The 21,610-nt window shown below is 33.0% G+C and overlaps 1 protein-coding gene and 1 long non-coding RNA gene across 4 annotated transcripts in view; one reads left to right on the plus strand and one right to left on the minus strand.

Annotated features, from left to right (window-relative positions):
- Positions 1-13,751, minus strand: part of LOC145259137 (uncharacterized) — a 98,373-nt gene extending 84,622 nt beyond the window's left edge. The window contains exon 1 of the long non-coding RNA XR_013864130.1: positions 13,332-13,751. This is a non-coding gene — a long non-coding RNA (uncharacterized LOC145259137). The remainder of the gene's footprint in view (positions 1-13,331) is intronic.
- LOC145259121 (nucleolar protein 4-like) overlaps positions 1-21,610 on the plus strand; it is a 1,685,616-nt gene that overhangs the window by 1,108,584 nt on the left and 555,422 nt on the right. The window contains exon 1 of one of the 3 annotated variants that reach the window (XM_080116813.1): positions 12,661-12,996. The exons of the other annotated variants lie outside the window; for them this stretch is intronic. Coding sequence (XP_079972939.1) covers positions 12,850-12,996 — 147 coding nt within the window. The 5' untranslated portion in view covers positions 12,661-12,849. Of the gene's footprint in view, positions 1-12,660; positions 12,997-21,610 lie in introns of those variants that run through there. 3 annotated transcript variants of the gene reach the window in all.

A 21,610-nucleotide genomic window follows, 5' to 3' on the forward strand; every position in this document is an offset into this window, starting at 1 on the left:
TCCCTTCCCCCTCCCTTCACTCCTCACATTAAAAATTGGCCTTGTGCCTAATTTGCTCGGTGGGGGAGCAAATAAATACTATCTGTTCCGGCAGATACTGCAAGCAAAGACCATATGTGGGGGCAACTCCACATATAAGACCTTGGTCAATGTAGGGGCAACCCTTCATACCAATTGTCACTATCCAGCTCCCTTACTCCCCGGGGAGTTGGTCCCCATTTCCCCTTAACTCCTCACATTAAAAATCGGCCTTGTGCCTAATTTGCTCGGTGGGGGAGCAAATAAATACCATCTGTTCTTCAGATGCTGCACTTCCATTTCTTGTTCTCTTTCGGTGGAGGAGAAATCCTTCACGACTGAGACAATTTTTTTTATTTTTGTACCTTTTCCCCACGTTAAAAAAACGACCCTGGTGTCTATCTCTGTCCCGTGGGGAGGCATAGTAAATAGGTACATAAAGTAACGCTTGATTATGTTCTAGCGCTTACCAACTTCATCAAACCTCAATTCCCAATGAATAATTCCCCGATTCAATATTAACAACGTGCCTTTACATATGCGTTTCAAGAGGTGTTCATATACATACACATACATAAGCAAAACTAGTTCTAGAAATGTACGGTAGAATATTGAGTAACTATTATCTTACTGTAAACCCATAACAGAGGTATCTTCACAGGAGGTACGTATACATTATTCTCTCGCCACACATACAGAGAAACCCACATATGTGCGTGTTTGTGTGTGCATATATGTCTATGTATATATGCATATATGTAATTTCATGTATATATTTGTGCATATGCATGCCTATACGCATATATATGAATGTAAATATGTATATATGTACATGTCTACATGCATATATGTGTGTATATGCACTTGTATATACCTTTGCATATATATATATATATTATATATATATTATATATATATATATTATATATATATATATAAATCATTGAGTCGATATGATATTTTTCTCGATTCTGATACAATTACTGATTCCGATTTTGATTCTTTATAAATTTCTAAATATTTAACTATAATGTTGTTATTGCTTCGCGATTTCCATAAAAAGCACGTTAAATGTGCATCTATTTTCTCAAACGTATGGGAAGGTGATCTAAAGATTTTAGTTTTACTGCGAGTTTAAAATCAATAAATAATTGTTATTTATTTTTTCTACCGGCAGACGAAGATTTTTGTGTCGAACAAAATAAATTTTTAAAAAATCGATAATTTATGAGATCGTTTTTGGCATCCAAAAATAGACAGAAAATTTTCCGATTCCGGTATCCCCCAAAATTGCGATTTTTCCGATTCGCGATCCCGATTAATCGTCTCAATACTTATATATATATATATATATATATATATATATATATATATATATATATATATATATATATATGTATATATATATAAGTCTTTAATAAATACTTTCTTCATCGAATCCCAGTGTTTTAGTGTGTCTAAACCGAACGGCTATCTACGTATTTACTGAAGAGAAATGAGGATGACAATTAAGAAATAATGCCATTTTATGAATGTTTTTTCTTTGTTTTGTATTGACCAAGTTATCACTCATGTTCTGCTAGGAATCATCATCCCAGTTTCCCCATGTTAATTCAATGAAACAACAATCATATAACTAATCATATTACGCTTTATACTTAGTCCACTACGGATGCTAATCCCGCTTCTCTGTGCGACAACAACAAACACTGACATGTTCTAATAAAGAACGTATTATTGTTATATCATCAAGGGCGTTCAGATTTAGGATTATATAAGATAAGGGTCAACCTAACAATAGTTATTATGGTTTTACGTGTTCTTTTTTTTACGATAGCTTTTCATACTTGTAATAATTACACTATGAACGATAAAAAATGAGCTAGCATTACTTTCTAAATGCTATTTATAGCGCTGCGACGCCGCTGCGAATAAGTGTAGTACCAGAATATAACAGATCTTATGATTCATTTGTAATGGATAGATGAAATAAAAAAGAAGAAATAAAATAAGCAAGCCGTCATATATATATATATAACACACACAGCGATTAAATGTATGTATGTGTGTGTGTGCGTGCGTGCGTGCGTGTATGGTGTCTATTGTAGGTGTTTTCGCATGTGATTTCTTTTGTTTGGTTGGCGACTGTCGGGTCACAATATGGACGAGACGAAATTTGAGTAGAGGTGGGGGTCAGGTTTGGCAGGAGATTAGTCGACTTTACGAAACGAATAAAAAAACAAATAGCAAATGTACCGTTGATTGCGCGACTTGGTTTCGTTTGTCTGCTTCGGTTTTTCTGTTTCATATAAAACTGTTGTATGTTCATTATCAATAGTGAGAGCGAATGCCGGATACATTTGTTAGTATTTGATTTTGTTTGGTCTTTATTTTTATTTTTTAACTAGTGGGATAACAATGCAATTGAATGCAAAATGATCAAACATATCAGAGTGGATTTGAAAGCGGCTTCGTAATCGGTAGTATTCATGGATGAGATCAAGTAGGTTTCTATCACGTGCTCCCTTCTCAAGCATTATAACTATCTTGACTGAGAAGCAATCGGTGTCATCCACGATACAACCCCCTGTCTGGAGGTTGTCCTGTGGAATTTGAATTGTCATCTTTATGAACAAGGGGCTGACTATTCATTAGACCCTTGATCACAGATGAGATATAGTCTCTGAAACGATTGTACTCGAGATCATTGTTCATCGAAAGTCTAGAAACACTACCAATCTATACATTAAGTTGTAAATAGGAACTCTAGCACGTACACACACACACACACACACACACACATATATATATATATATATATATATATATATATATATATATATATATATATACTAGCAAAAGTACTCGTCGTTGACTGGGTTCAAAAACAGCCTACAGAAAATGGACTCTGATTTATGAAAGTATGATAGGTCATGAAAAGGAAGGGTTGTAAAGAGATAGCTTCTAATTTGTGGGTATCAAAACAAAAGCAAAATATGATGAAAGTAAAAATAAAATAGATAAGCCCCATAATTTATTATACCATACCTGTTCACACTGAAACACTTATCACAATATTGTGTGGATCTATATTAAAAAAAACTTTGTTAAACTTTGTGAAATATTTCCATTCTATGGAGGTCAGGTGCGAACTAACACCCCGTAATTTTTTATGCCATATTTCTTCAAACTAAAACATAATTATCAAAGTATACTTACGCAGATAGATATGAAAAGTCTTTATTAAAGTGTGTGCCTCTTTCTATGGAGGCCAGCCACGAACGGAGACCCCACAATTTTATCATACCATCCCTATTTAAGTTAAAACATACTTATCAAAGTATGCTTATGTGCATCTATATCCAAACCACTTGTAAACGTTTTTATTTTTATATTTTTAACTTCTTTATTTCCATACTTTGTAGACCAGACTCGAACGCAGACCCCACAATTTTAATGAACCACCGCTCTACCAGATCAAACATACCCATTCCCGTGTCTCGATAATCTTCTATCATTATATGCAATCAGTTTTTTAAAATAGTCAACCATATAGGAGCCTATTCGTGACCACACGCACACACAGAGCTTTATATATATATATATATATATATATATATATATATATATATATATATATATATATATATATATATACTGTGTGTTCGGTGTTTCATGCCTTCACAGACAGAACCTTATTGCTTAAATTTATATATCGCTGTAAAACAGAGTTAGATAAAACAAGATACTGTTTAGATCCTATGATGATCGCTAAGAGTGTGAAACTATTGACTATGATTGACTGTTAAACATACGTTATTCATACACGCACACACACACGCACACACACACACACACATATATATATATATATAGAGAGAGAGAGAGAGTGATGTAGATACGTATGAGAGTGATAGTTGCTTTTGTCGAGTTATAATATGGGTGTCCGACTGAATGCAGGCACCGCCTTATTATAATAAAAACGCTATATATAAAACGAATTGATATCCTAAAATCGATTAATATGAAATATTACCAAGTTCAACAATTCAATACTCATCGCTAAGTTTAAAAGATGGAAAATAATTATAAATTTTTAAGCTCATAGAATTATGTGTTTAAAAATTTCATTAATATAACAATTTAGTGTTTTACAAAATGCGTGTATGACACCACGTGGTCCCACCAACAAGTCCCATCCTCAAACATTGTGTGGCTTGGCTTTGTTTTACATCTTTAATCCTTCTATTAATGGCCGTGTAGTCGTCGTCTATTTCACACCTGCATGCGTCGGTGGAGAGTGCACGGGTTTCCAAATAAAAAAGCAATAAACAAAACACAACACAAGAAAAATATGGACTCTGATGCATCATATATATGACTTGGACTCTGGGTTCACGTTTACGTCCTGTCGAGACTGAGTTCATCTGTTACTGTCAGGCCATATTTTCACCTTTCAAAGCTTTCTTTACCTAGCCCAAGCTTATATCTGTCGTCAACTGTCGTCAGTTCAACTGTTTAAGCATCTAACTCAACTCTCAATTTCGTAAAATATTTGAATCGCACTGTCACGGTTGATCGTAACGTTGACCTTTGTCATCCGTAAATCGTTTCAATTGTTGTTAAAAACTCATCCGCTCTCGAATTCCATGTCACTCTATAGTGTCATAAAACTAAATATATCTCTATTTATTTTTCAGTTCTTTTACTATCGTCATTCGTCACATCCGTATTTAAATCCAATCTTACCTCTCTTTGTCTATTTTAAGAACAAATTTCTGTTCATTATCTATTGATAAATCTATTTCCTACTTTATTACTTTTTCTACTTCCTTCATTAACGGCCACAGGCCCACCATCGTATAACATATGACTGTTTTGTGTTACAGTAGGCCAAGACTCGTTACGCTCTAAACGAGAAGCGATCATTTCCACTAGATTGTGAAATCCGTTTTAAATGCTATCAATGCAAGAAACGGCGTCGCGAGCAGCACCTCCTCAGACATGACAGTATTTCGTATTAGGGCGTATCTGGCTCTTATTACGGTAGAAGTGAACTACTTTCTGGTGCGACAGGATGATCCAAGTATGTTGTTTTCCAACAGTCTTACAACCAAAAACATTCAGGTTGTATGACTGCGCAAAACAAAAGCAAACTAAATCTTGCACAAAGTGTATGAAGAAACGTTCAAGTGACGTTTATCTTTTTTTTTTTCTGCCACATCAATATAAACTAATAACAAGATAATATTATTAGCTGGGCATTTGTGTAATTTTTAAACAGTGTTTCCTTAAAAATAGTTCACAACTAGTTTTTATATCTGAAAAATATTCAGCTTTGTGACTGTACTGATTGCGCTGAGGAAGTCGTAAAGTAAACATTCCTAGTTCGTTTAAGGAGAGACAGTTATAGCGTGTTTATAGGGAAGTAAGCGATTTCAGATCAAAGCTAAATCTAGCGCTTCGTACTTACAAAGGTTCTTTATATTTGTCTCTGTGCTTAACAAGCCAGGAACAACCATCAGTTATCTGAAAGAAACTCGCGTATTACATACATAACAAAAGTTGTATATTTAGCTATATATGTTGCCGAGTACAGGACTTAGAGAAAATTTGATTCAAAATAATATTATGTTTAAGGATTTTGTAAAACATAGTTTCTTTATATTCCTTTTACTTTTATTTTAGTTTTGATATGAATAAGAATTCGATTAATAGAAAATGAAAAATATTTCAGTGTGTGTTTGTCAAATATACATCTCTGTGAGAAACGCACACATACGCGTCATTTCTTTTATACAGTTCATTATATTTATGATAGATAACATATATTGTGCATGTGTATGTGTAAGTTTGATATACTATCATACCTATTAATATATTTCTGCCTGTTTGACAGCTCTCTCCCTTTCCTTATATATTGAAATCATGGCAGAAGGACCCGTTTTGATGTTCATAATTAAAAATAAGAAATGACAAACAAAACAAAAAAAAATAATAGTTTTCGTAAGCTGGATCCATGGATTTTTATTTTTTTATTAATAAAATCGAGTGAAATGGGAGACGCTACGTTTAAAATAAAATAGAAGACGATATATATATATATATATATATATATATATATATATATATATATATATATATATATATATATATACACACACACACACACACACGAGGGCTGTTCTAAAAGTAAAGCCTGGCTGGTATTTGTTATGTAAAAACAAAAACGTTGTATAGCTATGAAGACGTTAGTGGTACTATTAAAACAAGCGACATTCTTCTCCTACATAGTAACCACTACTCTCAATATATTTTAACCAGCCTATTTAGATGGCACAGTCCTAAAAGTTCGTAGCGTGCATCTGCCATAAAATGCATCAGCTTCATGAACGTGCAACAGGCATCGGTGAATTTTGATTGAATAAATTGTTCTGCATGGAGAACTCAGTGACGAATATCTGCTTCATATGTACGTTAACGATAGGGCTTGCTTTCTTTGAGTGTCCCACCATAAATATCTGCAACAGAGAGACGAGACTGCATGAGTTTACTCATCGATACAACGCAAGTTGCAATAGTATTTGCTCTATCCAGGCGTAAAAGTTAAAATAGGAGGCATTACTTTTGGAACTTCTCATATATATATATATATATATATATATATATATATATATATATATATATATATATATATATATTGCATTTTCAATATTAGGCGCCCACTATCGTATTACGACCAAGATATCCTTGGATGCCATTTACCCGGATAATTTTTAAATAATTTTTATAACTATAATTATTCTAACAATTTTTAAATAATATATAGGTACACACATTTTTATCTTATCCGTTTTCCGCACACGTAAAATCACATTGAGTGGGAGAGAACTTGAATGCCTACTAGACCCTATCCTCAAATGTCTAAGGTTCCTATTTACAATGCCTCCCCACAGGACAGAGTTAGACACCAGGGTCGTTTTTTAACGTGGAGAAAAGGAACAAAAATAAAAATTGTCTCAGTCGTGAAGGATTTCTCCTCCACTAACAGAGAACAAGAAATTGAAATGCAACATCTGAAGAACAGATGGTATTTATTTGCTCCCCCACTGAGCAAATTAGGCACAAGGCCGTTTTTAATGTGAGGTAAAAACCAGCTCCCCAAAAAGGGGGCACTCTGGTTACCAAAAATAATAATTGTCCCAGTATAGAGGGTTTCACCTCCATTGACTGGTACAAATTATCTTAAGTGCAGCATCTGCCGGAACAGATACTACACTTTGATCTCGGCCCGAAGGCCAAGAAGTTGGTATTTATTTGCTCCCCCACCGAGCAAATTAGGCACAAGGCCGATTTTTAATGTGAGGGCTGAAGGGGAAATGGGGAACAACTCCCCGGGGAGTAGGGGAGCTGGATAGTGACAATTGATATGAAGGGTTACCCCTACATTGACCAAGGTCTTATATGTGGGGTTGATATTTATTTGCTGCCCACATCAGCAAAATGTGGCACAAGGCCGGAAAGTGGGAACCCCGCAGGCTCCCCTAAAGGAGGGGCACTCCTGCAATTTTAAAAATTGCCTGAGTAACCCCGTCGGCATTCCCCGGTCGGGGCGCCTCAGGCAGCAAGCAATAAACTTGCCCCACCGGAAAGCCCGGTGGCAAGGCCTGGGAGGGTGAACCTCCTAGGTATTACCCAGGCGGTTCCCAGTATAGAGGGTTTCCCCTCCATTGACTGGTACAAATTATCTTAAGTGCAGCATCTGCCGGAACAGATACTACACTTTGATCTTGTTTATATATTTTATTGAGAAAGAAAAAATTGAACATAAAAAACGTACAAAAAATTCAATTCAACAAAATTAGGCACAAGGCCCTACAAGAAATTGGGAGGGGGAGGGTACAGGGTCTTTTTGACTATGTAACAGATGAGACTTTGAAGTCTTACTCTTGACTGGCAACATTTACCAAAATACCTCAATCACTCTGTGGATCCTAATCTAACTAATAACCCCAGCGTTCAATGTAAAATTTTACTATGTACAATTTGTATATTCATTTCTGTATGTTGTGTGTGCATTTTTTTTTTTTTTTTTTTTTTTTGTGTGTGTGCATGTGTGAGAAAATAAAGTTCGATTTCATTACTACACTTTGATCTTGTCCCGAAGGCCAAGAAGTTGTCATGAGGATACTTTTCCCTATAATTAAACCCTGACCAAATATTCCAAATCACATAGTATTCGCAGCCCAAATAAGATTTCCTTTCTATGAGTAACCTACATTAGCATATACAAGGAATAGGATATAAGAAAATGACATTATTGAAAAATATAGAATAAAAATTAACGAAATTATACTGATGTAACGAATACAATTAATCATTGTTTGCAGTTTTAATAACAGAATTTAAAAGTTAAAATGTTTTATTTTATTGGAAAATTTATAGGAAATATATTTATGAAATTATAAAAATAAGTTTTATTCAGTTTAATATCAAATGTTTTTATTTGAATTTATATAATCTATATGGTTATGGAAGTATAACAATGTCGTAAAACGTAATAAAAAAGAGTACACTCACAGGGGGATGCAGAAATATAGGTGTGAAAGAAAAAAGCGAAGGAATTGTCATGGTTTCTGGAAGCGCTACGCCGGAAGTTAGGAACTGTGTTAGCTTACTGTAACCTAACGTTTGATATTTTACTTGCTTATTGCCATAATAAACATTTATACTTAACCTCGGGTTTGATATTATATCAGCTATAGATTTCGAGTTTTGATGCTTACTGATTGAAGTACTACATAAAACTAGCTGACATGGCAAACAAATCCTGCGTATAGAACGGCATAAAGTATTGCTACGGATTAAACTATTCATTACCTATTTATTAAAATGTGATCAAAATATTTTTATGGGGGTTATTATCAGCTAATTGCTTAGAAGCTGCATTGGTCTTACATTCGAGATGAAGAATCCGTGATACGACAGATGAATCATAATATGGCAAACATGTTGACACTACTGATAATAATGCTAATTATCCGAGAAATAAGCAGGGATAGGCTTCAAAAGTACTCGACAGCATTGAAGTAACATGAAACATTAACGTGCGAAGTACTACATAAATGGTTCAGCAGCATTCTATACATGCTATAATTAATACCACTACTATAAATGTACGGTATAATCACGTTACACACTGGTTCTCGTCAAATCACTGAAGTTAAGCAACGGTGAGCTTGGCTAGTACCAGATGGGTGACCATTTTCGAATTCTAGGCGCTGTATGTGCTCTCTGCTTATCTCGGCATTGTTTCTAGTCGACCTTAACCTCCGCTTGCCACGATATTTAACAACGCCGACTTAGGGGAGGTATGGTTTAACTCTTGCCACAAAATGTTCACGTGCAGGCACCTCTACGATGGGTATTCAAAGCCTGTCAAAACTGAAAGAAACTTGTTGTACTGTTAATATGGATCTATATAAAGTTAATATGGATCTATATAAAGTTAATATGGATCTATATAAAGTTAATCTATAAAGTTAATATGGATCTATATAAAGTTAATATGGATCTATATAAAGTTAATATGGATCTATATAAAGTTAATATGGATCTATATAAAGTTAATATGGATCTATATAAAGTTAATTATTTGTACATATTTAAGTACAGGATTCACTCCTAAAATAATTATCGATCAGCTTTTTTTTTTTACTCACTTTTACATCAAACAACGCATACATCGGCACTTGGGCGTAAGGGGGCTACTAATTTGCGACCATGCCTAAGAAAGATTACCAAGACGTTAGTTTACGTTACATTTGAAATTCTACAATTATGGAAACAGGTACAGGAACTGAAATCCAAAGCCTAGCTGTTCGAGGCAAGAAGGTATTAGAGTAGAAGGTTTTCTGGCATTTGGGGACCTTAACCACGATTTCGTTGTTAAGCGGGTTTGTCGGGGATTTGTACGTCGAGGAGGGGGGGCACAAGCGCAATAAGTTAATCAGAGCACATTCCATTAAAATACTAATAAAACAGGAACAGGCACAGGGATGCAACCTTGCGGCGATGGGACAGGGGTTGAAGCCTATTTGACAAAGCGGGACCTATTGGGGACTCCTTTTTGGACGTTGTTCAAGAGGGAGAGATAAGTGATAGATGCACCAGTCCAGATGAGGAAAAAAAAAAAAAAACTTCATGCATAGGCGGATGGTTGCCTTGTACAGGTACAGGACACTCTCCTCTGCGAGTAGTTTTCTAGTATGATAGAGGGAGCCCATCTTTCATGCAGCAGCCTTGGCAATGTCTTCAATGTATTTGTTCTAGTTCATATTTCCTGTGAAAGTAAAGCTGAGGCGTTTGAAGGAAGAGTTCTCAGGCAGGAAGTTATTTGTCATGGATATCGGTGGTTATCAAATTTGAAACTCAGCTTCTTGCTGTAAGTCGTTGTAATGTGGTCTGTATTTATTTTAATTGAGCTTTATACGAAGAGGGTAAGACGGGGTTGAAGTTTTTCAGCCAAATATTAAATAGCTGCCATTTTTTGGAGTGAAATTTTAGCAATAGATTTTGAATTACACTAATGCAGCAAGTTTCCATGGATTACATATTTTTCTGTAGACCTCTTAAGCTTAAACTCTATGTATCACCATATATCAAAATTATGAAACAGATTTTGATTAAACTTTAAATAAGGGTTCGAGACATAAGTGTTAGTAACAGTGTATCTATTCGTTCTTATCTTGAAAAGGAGATATAAAAATAATGCAAAATTCTTTGTTGAAGGAATTTCTTTTACCTTATTATTATTATTATTATTATTATTATTATTATTATTATTATTACTACTACTACTACTACTACTTTTACTACTATTATTGATGATGATGATGCTTTGTTGAAGATTGATTAAATAACAAAGTAATGTTAAAATGGAAGTTATGGTCAGAATTACACTAGAGTTCGCATGGATATCAGTTGAGATGCCAGGTGTTTTATAAGTCGGTCACAATTCTTAAAACGAAGCAGATAATAAAATCATACAATTTTTTTTATTCTTATCTTCGGTTTGGCCAAACTTTTACAATTTTATTTATTTATTTTTTGAAAAAAAAATGTGAGGATGTTTGAAAAGATAATTGATTTTTTTTGGGGGGGAGGGGGCAAAATAAATGAATAAAATGATAATAACTTTGTCGTTATTGACAGCGTGGGTTTACGTTGTAGATGCGGACATAAACGTTTTTCGAAAACAAAACAAAAGCAAAAACGCTTACAGCCAGGAGACTAAGGTGGGCAAAAATATGGCCGCCTGACGGGGGCGAACGAAGAGCTTGCGTGTTAAAGGCAAAATCGTCACAAGGTGAAGTAACAACAGACTGTCAGGAGGGGTAGGCAACGGCGGCAGTGGGGTGCGGTAAAGAAAAGGAAGAGAAGGTAAAGGGTGTGGGAGAAAAAGCAGGAGTTGCATGGAGAGAGACTAAGGGAGGGTGAAATCATATGAGGGAAAGAGAGGGTGAGGGGAGAGGGGGGCAGTACCGGCTGAACAGTGGGAAGAGGAGGAGTGTGCGCCTGGACATAGAGCAGTGAGGAGTGGACTGTTTGATTCCCCCCTAAGAGAAAATACGGTGTTTTTTTTTTGTTTTTTTTCTTTTAAATATTTTTTTAAAATTTATTTAACAAATTACCTATGGAAAAAAAAACAATAACCAAAAGAAAAGCATACAAAAAAAGAAGAAATGAAACGTTCATTAGCAAACACCACCCACACATGCACACATATAAGTAGACAAATAACACACACACATACACACGTACACATTTATATGAATTCGAAAAATTAGACACCTCGATACGCATGTTTACAAATATTTACAAATCAAATATCATTTTTGACACATGTGCGTGATTAGATCATTGAATACACACTTTACATTATCTATCTATCTATCTATCTATCTATCTATCTATCTATCTATATATATATATATATATATATATATATATATATATATATATATATATATAATCATGCTGTACAGCTCATCAGTAGAGAGAAAAAATGAATACCACATTTAAAATAACTTATATTTTTTAACACGGCAATAATTCGAAGTAAGTACTCCTGAAATAACTAATTTAACACTTTGTAAATAATATTCTCTCTCTTTATTTCTCTCTCTCTCTTTCTCTCTCATATATATATATATATATATATATATATATATATATATATATATATATATATATATATATATATATATATATATTATACAACGCACCTAAGAAGCATCAACGGGAAAGTACCCTTTAACAAAACTGGTAAGAATTCACGTCCAACTCGACTAACAAACACAGTGACTTAATAAATAATTTTAGTCAAGATTAGCTTTACAAAAATAAATTTAAATACGAAGGTGCATACAAAAATATTTTAGTATCGTTATATTACAAATTGCACAAATTATACCAATAAAATCAAAACAAAACAAACCATAAGCAAAAACGCACACACGCACATCAGATAAAAAGAGGGTGGGTCACAAAGAACCCCCCTCACCCTTCGTCGTTTTCTATTTTTTTTTTCTTTTGCCTTCTCCCCCAAAATATTCTCCCTCCGCTACTATAACCACCACCGACAACTCAAAATACACACACGGAGCCGTACCCCAGAACAAACGCACCCATACGTATAGACACGAGCCAAACAAGTGCACACATACACACACGATTGTGTGGAAGGAAAACAAAAACAACAAAAAAAAAACATAAGTAAAAACCCTGACTATTTCTCCCTGAAGGTTTACGGAAAAAGCGATAACGGATATGTCCTCCCTCCCAGGGAATGCCACCGGTCGTAAAACCGCCATGAAAAAGTCGGCGAAGATTATTAGTAAAAAAGCGACGCCAGGCGTACTGAAACGAGGCGCACGCCAACAACAGAGTCACCAACAGGCGCGTCCGAAAACTGAGGTAACATATAAACAAACTCCTTTAACTGATGATGATGATGATCATAATAATAATAATAATAATAATAATAATAATAATAATAATAATAATATATCGCTACATAAAAAAAATGGTTAACATAATCTAATCATAAATGATAATGATGATGCGGATGCTATATATATATATATATATATATATATATATATATATATATATAGCATCCTCGTCATCATTATCATGATATATATATATATATATATATATATATATATATATATATATATATATATATATATATATATACGTGTTAAACATATCCAATGAGCTCATAATAATCATGTAATCCTACCAACCAGTCTGAGATTTTCGGCTTATAAACCATCTTGCCGTCTTCTGTAGCCTTCAAATTGTTTGCGACTTTATTTGTTACCGTTCTTATACGATCTGATCTCGTAAATCGCACGATAGCAGTAGCGCCCGTTTTTCGTATTTTCCACATCTTATGCAGAAAGAAAAAAAAAAGATATTTTCCTGTTCTTTTCAAAGCTTATTCTTTAAAAAAAATTACTCTTCTACAATTTTGATCTTTTTTTTAAGCGGGGGGGGGGCACAAATATTTCGTTCCTCTTAAATTTCTTTGAGCAATTTCTCTTTCATCTTCTTTTTCTATCCATCGAATCATTCATTCATTAAAAAAAAAATAAAATGTTTCTCTCTCCTGTGCAGCATTGTTCAATCATGTCGTATCCCTTCCTTTGTGTCCGTTTGTTTTTGCAGACACTACGTTTTTCTTCTTCTCCCTTTCGCTTTCTCAATCTTTCTCTCTCTCTCTCTCTCTCTCTCTCTCTCTCTCTCTCTTTTTAACTCGATCATTTCTAATCTTCCTCGCCTACCGAGCACTTGCCCCACGCACCTCCACCCATCATTCATATCTTGCATTTTAATATTCTTTATTTCTGTTTGGTCTTCAAAAAAAAATCCTTATGCGTACTTGCCGCCACGACGGCATATTACAACTACTGCTTCTATTTAAAAACAATGACAGGCACGCCTAAGCTCAAGTAAAAAGGCAGTAGTTCGAAATTGTACTTCATTGCCTACCATCTGTGACACAATCGTTACAAGCTATTTGTGTTTATATATATATATATATATATATATATATATATATATATATAATATATATATATATATGTATAATGTGTGTGTTTTTCTTTTTAGAAGCATGATGCATATTATATATACGTATCGAATATGCACTGCGTTTAATTTTCCCTTTTTTTTCTTTTTTTTACAAAACAAACGTGATGCCCCCCCCCCATCTACAAGCACCATTATCATATTGGCACAGTGACTCCAACGCAAAACGAAGGAATTCTAAAAAAAAAAAAAAAAAAAAAAAAACATTGAAATCTGCGTCGTTTTCGTTTTTGTATACCTGATTTTAATGTCTTTTCAGCTGTGTCCTTCTTAACCCAAGAAGAACAAACTTTACCTGACATATGTTGGCAAATATCGGTTCAAATAACAAAAAATTAAAAAACGTTTCCCCCCTAATCTAAAAATATTATCGATTAATATTTTGGCCAATCCTGATTGTATCTTAGTAACTCAAATAATGATAAGCTTTACCATGCATTTAACGAAGATAGCTGACCGAACGTATAACGAAAAGAAAGACAGTTCTAGTTATCATTTCACGTGCCGTTTTCTTGGAGCGAATGGGAGGGGGCTGTTAGACGTTATTACCTCTATAAGCAAGGTTTAGAATAGTTTAAATTTGAACAGCTGATTTTCATTTAGTCCAAGCAAAAAGAGTTGCAGTAATTTTGTTGTATTTTGGCATTATTCATATCACTTGGAGTGTTGGCTACATGTGACGTTCAGAAATTCAAAGAATTTAAAACTTTGAAACTTTCTAGACTCACATTAATTTACCAAATTATCCAGATGAATATTTTTGTAAATAGTAAACACTCTCCCTACAAAACCGATAGGCAAAATGATGCTTTTCAAGTATTAAAACTTGATATTTATCTAAATATATTACTAGATGTTTATCTAAATATATTACTAGATGTTTATCTAAATATATTACTAGATGTTTATCTAAATATATTACTAGATGTTTATCTAAATATATTACTAGAATATAAAATTTACGAGTTAGTTAAGATGTTTACTTTTTCATAGATAAAATAACTTTAATGATATAGTGAAGGATTATTTTTGTTCGAATTCATTTCAACTGACAAGTTAAGTATGAGGTAGTTGTCTCATTTGCTATTTGCTTTCAGACTTCCCCTTAACAATCGAAATTGTTTTTTTTTTTGCTGGGTCTAGAAAAAACACGTGTTTTACGCGTTAATTGCTGTGTGGCGTGTGCAAACGCACACATAGACACACCACAAACGCGTATCTATCTATCTGTCTATATATATACACACACACACACACACATATATGCATGCATACATATATATATATATATTTATATTTATATATATATATATATATATATATATATATATATATATATATATATAGATAGATAGATTCAACCACTCTGATGAGCAGTAGACGACGAATCACTTGTTAGTGGATAATTATATTTTAAAAGGAAATACACACACACACACACACGCATATATATATATATATATATATATATATATATATATATATATATATATATATATATATTTATTTACCAGTGGTGAAAAAACCGGACTAGAGTGCTCAATGTGTAGTCAGAGCAGTATATAGGAAATGTATTACTGTGAGTCCTACTACTTTAAATTCCAACGTCCTCTCCCTACCACTCCCCCTTCTTTTCTAACTCCCCTTTATCTACGATTTTTCCATTCTTATTTGACTTTATAACTTAGTCCATCTATGAATTCTGACGATGCTAGTTGGATTTTTTTCCTCTCTTTGTGGATTTTCCTCTAGCTGAAACAATTTGTAAACTCATTCTGAACTCACAGTAATACATTTCCTATATATATATATATATATATATATATATATATATATATATATATATATATATATATATATATATATATATGTTCGTCTTTGTCATAGAATGAATACTATTTTTCCCTTCGTACTTTTGTTCGAAAACTAAATTTTATTAATGACCGGTAAAATCATTTTAGAATCGTGTTTTAAAAGAAAGTAATACAGCGTTAAAAACTAATTGGATTTTACTCTAAGAACTGTGCTATATATTAAGTAACTTGTAAGAATGGATGTAGGTTAATAAAATCCAGGGACGAGCAGAGAATATTCCTTTAGCTATAATAATAATAATAATAATAATAATAATAATAATAATAATAATAATAATAATAATAATAATAATAATAATAATAAAAATAATAATATATAAAAATAATATATAAAAACATACATATATTGCTTAGTTTAGTAATCTGGAAATATACGCCACACTATATGGTCTTGCAACATATTTTGGTTTTTGATCACCAGACGAGTTACTTGTTTTAATTACTCTTCACCTGCTGTGGCTTGCCATTATTTATTTTTTATTATTAGTAATAGTAGATATGATATGCATAACAACAGGATATTCTACTAAATGCACGCGAACTGTTATATAAGCAGATTCTTTGCATACATTTGTTCATATTTGAAATACTCGCCTTCTTGTAATCGTCGACCGGCTTATACCATGAATAAATGTACAGCAGACAGACTGCTATGGATCGACATCGTTTTATCGGTGTCTTTGTCTGCATACCCAACATTGTTTTCCTTACTCTAACACCCGTCAGATATGATCGTTTACCAATAATACACACACACACACACACACACACACACACACACACACACACACACACACACATAAAATTTAATAGTAGTTAGCATTTAAAGCTCACGTATATACCGATTTAGAACAAAGGAGCAATGTTTGTGTAGTCAACGATGTGTTTTCTTAGAACGCAAATAGGTCACAGACGATTACGTGAGTAAACTGTTTTTCCAATATTCTACAACGATATTTTTTCCGTATATATTTTCCAACGTGTGTGTGTGTGTGCGCTCGCGCGTGTTTGGACAATTAATCGGAATTAGGTATCGGAAAAATTGGGACGTGTAGGGTTATCGGTATCAAAAAAAAATTGTGCCTATTTTCTGATGCCAAAAACGATTCTTTTAATTAACTATATTATTTGATTTTGTTTAAAATAAAATCTTCCCCTGCTAGTAATAATAATGAAATAATAAATATTTATTGATTTTAAACTACCGATGAAACTAAAAGATAGAGATCAAACCACAACAAGTGTGTTCTTACAAATTGAAAAAAATAGCTGCACATTTCATATGTGCTTTAAATCGGGAAAAAGTAAAAACTTTACAGTTAAATATTTAGAGATTTATAAATAATCTGAATCGGTAACTTAGTACGGAATCGGTTATTGTATCAGAATTTTGGAACGTCACCCCCCCCCTCTCTCTCTCTCTCTCTCTCTCTCTATATATATATATATATATATATATATATATATATATATATATTATATGCGTTTTTCCGATTCTGTGTTCTTCATCATGGGTATTTATCACAAAACACACACACACACACACACACATATATATATATGCATGTGTGTGTGTGTGTATATATGTGTGTGTTGTGATAAATGTGATAAATAAAGTACCCGTGATGAACAACACACAATCGGAAAGACGCATATATATATATATATATATATATATATATATATATATATATATATATATATATACATATATATATATATATATATATATATATATATATATATATAACTCGATAAATATAGCGCATGATAAAAATATCAAATAATTAAAACTAAGATACACGCGTAATGACTCGAAACCAGAGGGAATAGACGATGTAAACACAACCGAATTCATATATGAACCTATGAATGTGTGTATATGTTAACGCGTGTTTCTTCATTCTTATCGATACGTTTCAAACACGCATGCCTTTTTTTACCATTGTTGAGTTTACGACAGTGCGATATTCGTACTGTATACATAACGACAGTCGAATTATATGGATCGGTTGTCGTTAATCTTCATCGATCAATAATCTTTATTTTGTATTAGCCGTGTTCGATTTCGAAGCTCCTTTCCATTGATAGAGAAATTATTCGAGTGACCATGTCGGTGAGAAAGGGAAGCAAAATATAGACCAAGTCATACTATAATGTATTCGTACCTCCTTTAGAAGAATGCACGAAGATATAACTATTTTGGATTTTGTACCTAAATATATGCACATGTGTGTACACGAAGAGGCAAAAGATTTTTATACTATATAATATATACTGCAGCTAAATTTAGGATCTTAAAAACATTTTGCATTATTTTGCATTTAGCACACGCATACGCACATCTCTTTCTATATCTATCTATGTTTTTATACATAATGTATGTGTATATGTATGTGTTTTTATACATAATGTATGTGTATATGTATGTGCGTTGCTATGGCCTACGTTCAGTCTTAGGAGATAATTATATCGCCTCTATAATATTTGCATGTGAAACAAGGGTTGCGGAATCATCAAAAACTCTTGGGTTGCTACTGATGGTTTCAATGGAAAGAAGATTACGACAGTTGGGACTAATGCTGAGATAAGCGAGAAGAATGCCGGTTTTTACATGAATGTGCCGCATATATATGCGTGCGTGTGGGAGAGAGAGAGAGAGAGAGAGAGAGAGACTAAATGAAATCTTGAAATGCTACAGATTATATAATACTGTAAACGTAAATTCCATATAATTGTTAATACTAATAGTAATAAGAAAATCCCAATCAGATAATACAAAAAGTTTAATATACAAGATAGAATGTGTTTTCCAAATAAACATCTATTCCTGCAGTTGCTTCTTCCTGTTTCATAGAACAGACTTTTTTCCTAATTATGTATTAAAGATGTTTGCAAAAAGCTTGCGCGATGAATTTTTATTTCTCATCAAATTAAACCCAGGAAACAAAAACAGATTAACATTAAATTTATTTTATTCTTTTATCTCATTCAATTTGTTTTTTTTTCTCCAATGCGCTCCTAAAAAAAAAAACAGATGTATCCGTCCGCAGTTAAATAACAAAACTAATATTAATACACCCGAGAAAAATGTTACTTTTTTATGTCATCCATTAGTCTTTTGATTAACAGAATGCATCAAATCAACAGCGTTTAATATAAAGGCTAAAATATCAATATGTATTCATTTGTATATAAATAGATATGTCTACTTCTATTCTGTCGTCAAAAAGTTGGAGTAAAACTATTTTCTAGACCAAAGACGAGAAACCGTTTATGGTGAGGGATGAAAAAAAAGGCAAATAACGAGTCACACAAGCACCTTGGACTTGCCACGCTGCTCGAACTCAATTGGCAAGGAAAGTTTACATTCTATAATAAAAATATGTAAACGTTTTCTTTTTTGTCTTTAGGTAATCAAAAATTGTAAGCGTCATTTGCATATGAAAAATAATATTACTGATATAAGTGTATGCTTTTTTTATACTTGTAATTTACTTAAACAAATAATGAACACTAGCGAAGTTTTTGTGCAGATATGAATAAATTGATGAATATTACGGAAACTGGCAAAAATAGCTTATACATCTGTGTATAGGTCAATTAATACATGAGAAGTACGTGGTTTGTTTAATGGATATCTTCACGGTTTGTGAATACGGTTATTCAAATAATAACTGATCTGTTATATTGATTTACGAACTAACATCGTAAAGAAAGGTATGAACCCGGAATACCACATCAATTATGATTAAAGTTGCAAGGTGTGTTGGATCAAATAAATTATTTGCTATTCTTGATATGTATCCCAACATGGGTTAATTTGCCGTTAATCCGGACGAAACGTTTGCATGAATAATAGTTTATTTTGGTTAAAATCCTAACACCGTTCAACAAATGTAAGACCATTTGTCGGTTAAGGTTAGGTGAAAAGAACTAGTGTTGTTTATTCTCTGGAGGCCATGTTTAAAAGGTATTACCACCCTTGAAAGTAGGGATGAATTTAGTGTGTGTTGTCCTCGCCGCTATCACCAATGAATACCGATGGAGCTGATTTACGTCAAGGGTTATCACCTTTTGAGGAGTTGGACATCCCATATAAAATAATATCGGCCTCTTGCGAAAGGATGAGCAACTCCCACTCATGAGTTTATTTAGACTTTAAAAATATGAGCAAACTAGCAGGTCACCCGGCGTTGCCCGGTCGTAACATACGCTGAAATATGATATTTTTATTCGTGCAGATTACACATTTATTATTACAGATGCAATTTTTTTTATCGATTATTGCATTGTATTTAATACATATTAGTGATCTAAAAAGTTTTTAAAAAACAATGAATTCCGTGTCATCAGCTAGAATCGAACCCAAAACAAACAACTCTCCAGTTTTATTTCTTAGCTTCTGCGCCACGCACACACGCATATAAAATAGTTCCAAATAATGTTTAACCTATACGAAAGCCAAGTGTTAGGTTTTAAGTTTTGGGCCCTAGTAGTAACGACTTTTGCTGGGTGAAAACCAAATCTAAAATATGCTGCGTCCAACTACCCTGTATATCAAATTTCAGCCGTGTAGACTAAATATACAGCGTAGAGTTTAGTAGAAGCTTTTTACACATTCTTCGACATTTTCATATATATATATATATATATATATATATATATATATATATATATATATATATATATATATATGACAACGTTCTAGAACGTTTTAACAGTAAATTCTACGCAATTACGAAGAATGTCGAAACTTTGCATAAAGAAAATCCAGCTTACTAGTGAAATGAAACCTCTCGCTTCATAGGAAGCAATAAAATATGAACAAGTAATTAATTACCCCTCGTATTAAAAAGGAATATGTAATTCGTGTAATTGCTCGCATATCGATGAGTGAGTGTATTAAGACGTTCCTTTTAATAGTTTTTGAAATTCGAAAAGTAGGATTTTAATATCAATGTCAGAGCGAGAAAAAACTTAACTTCATGGTTATATTATATATATAGAAGATGAATTTACATGCAATAATATTAGTTTTGGTTTTTGTTGAGTACCAGCTATACCTTTCGTTTGACATATGAGTATTGTTGGCGCTCATTTCCCCGATATCTACTTCGTTAGAATTCTTTCTAGAAATATATTGAACTGTTGCCAACATGTTCAGGTTTTTGTGTAACAGACTAGATTTGGGCTTGGAACACCCAGATTTCTGGTCAATATTGTTACCTATCATCACCTTCCCGTTTATTTCTTATTGGGTTTTGATACTTTAATTACGCGTTTGATTTTTGAGACATGTGAATACTTACCTATAGAATTCTGTAGTAACATCACTACACGCTCTCGAATTGATATCCTAATCCATATTTTCCCCCTGATAGATCATCTTCATGCAAAACTTTCTTTCGTCTTCAATTGGAAGAATTCTAGTGTCGTATACAAAAAAAAATAAAAAAAATAATAATGATAATAAAACAAAACAAAAAAAATACTCTATTTAAAGTTTCGAATCACGTATTCCTAGTTTAGCAGGGGTGCAAACAATGCGAGAATGT

Source organism: Euprymna scolopes, chromosome 3 (assembly GCF_053919585.1).
Source record: "Euprymna scolopes isolate OS-2025 chromosome 3, ASM5391958v1, whole genome shotgun sequence".
Lineage (NCBI taxonomy): Eukaryota > Metazoa > Mollusca > Cephalopoda > Sepiida > Sepiolidae > Euprymna > Euprymna scolopes.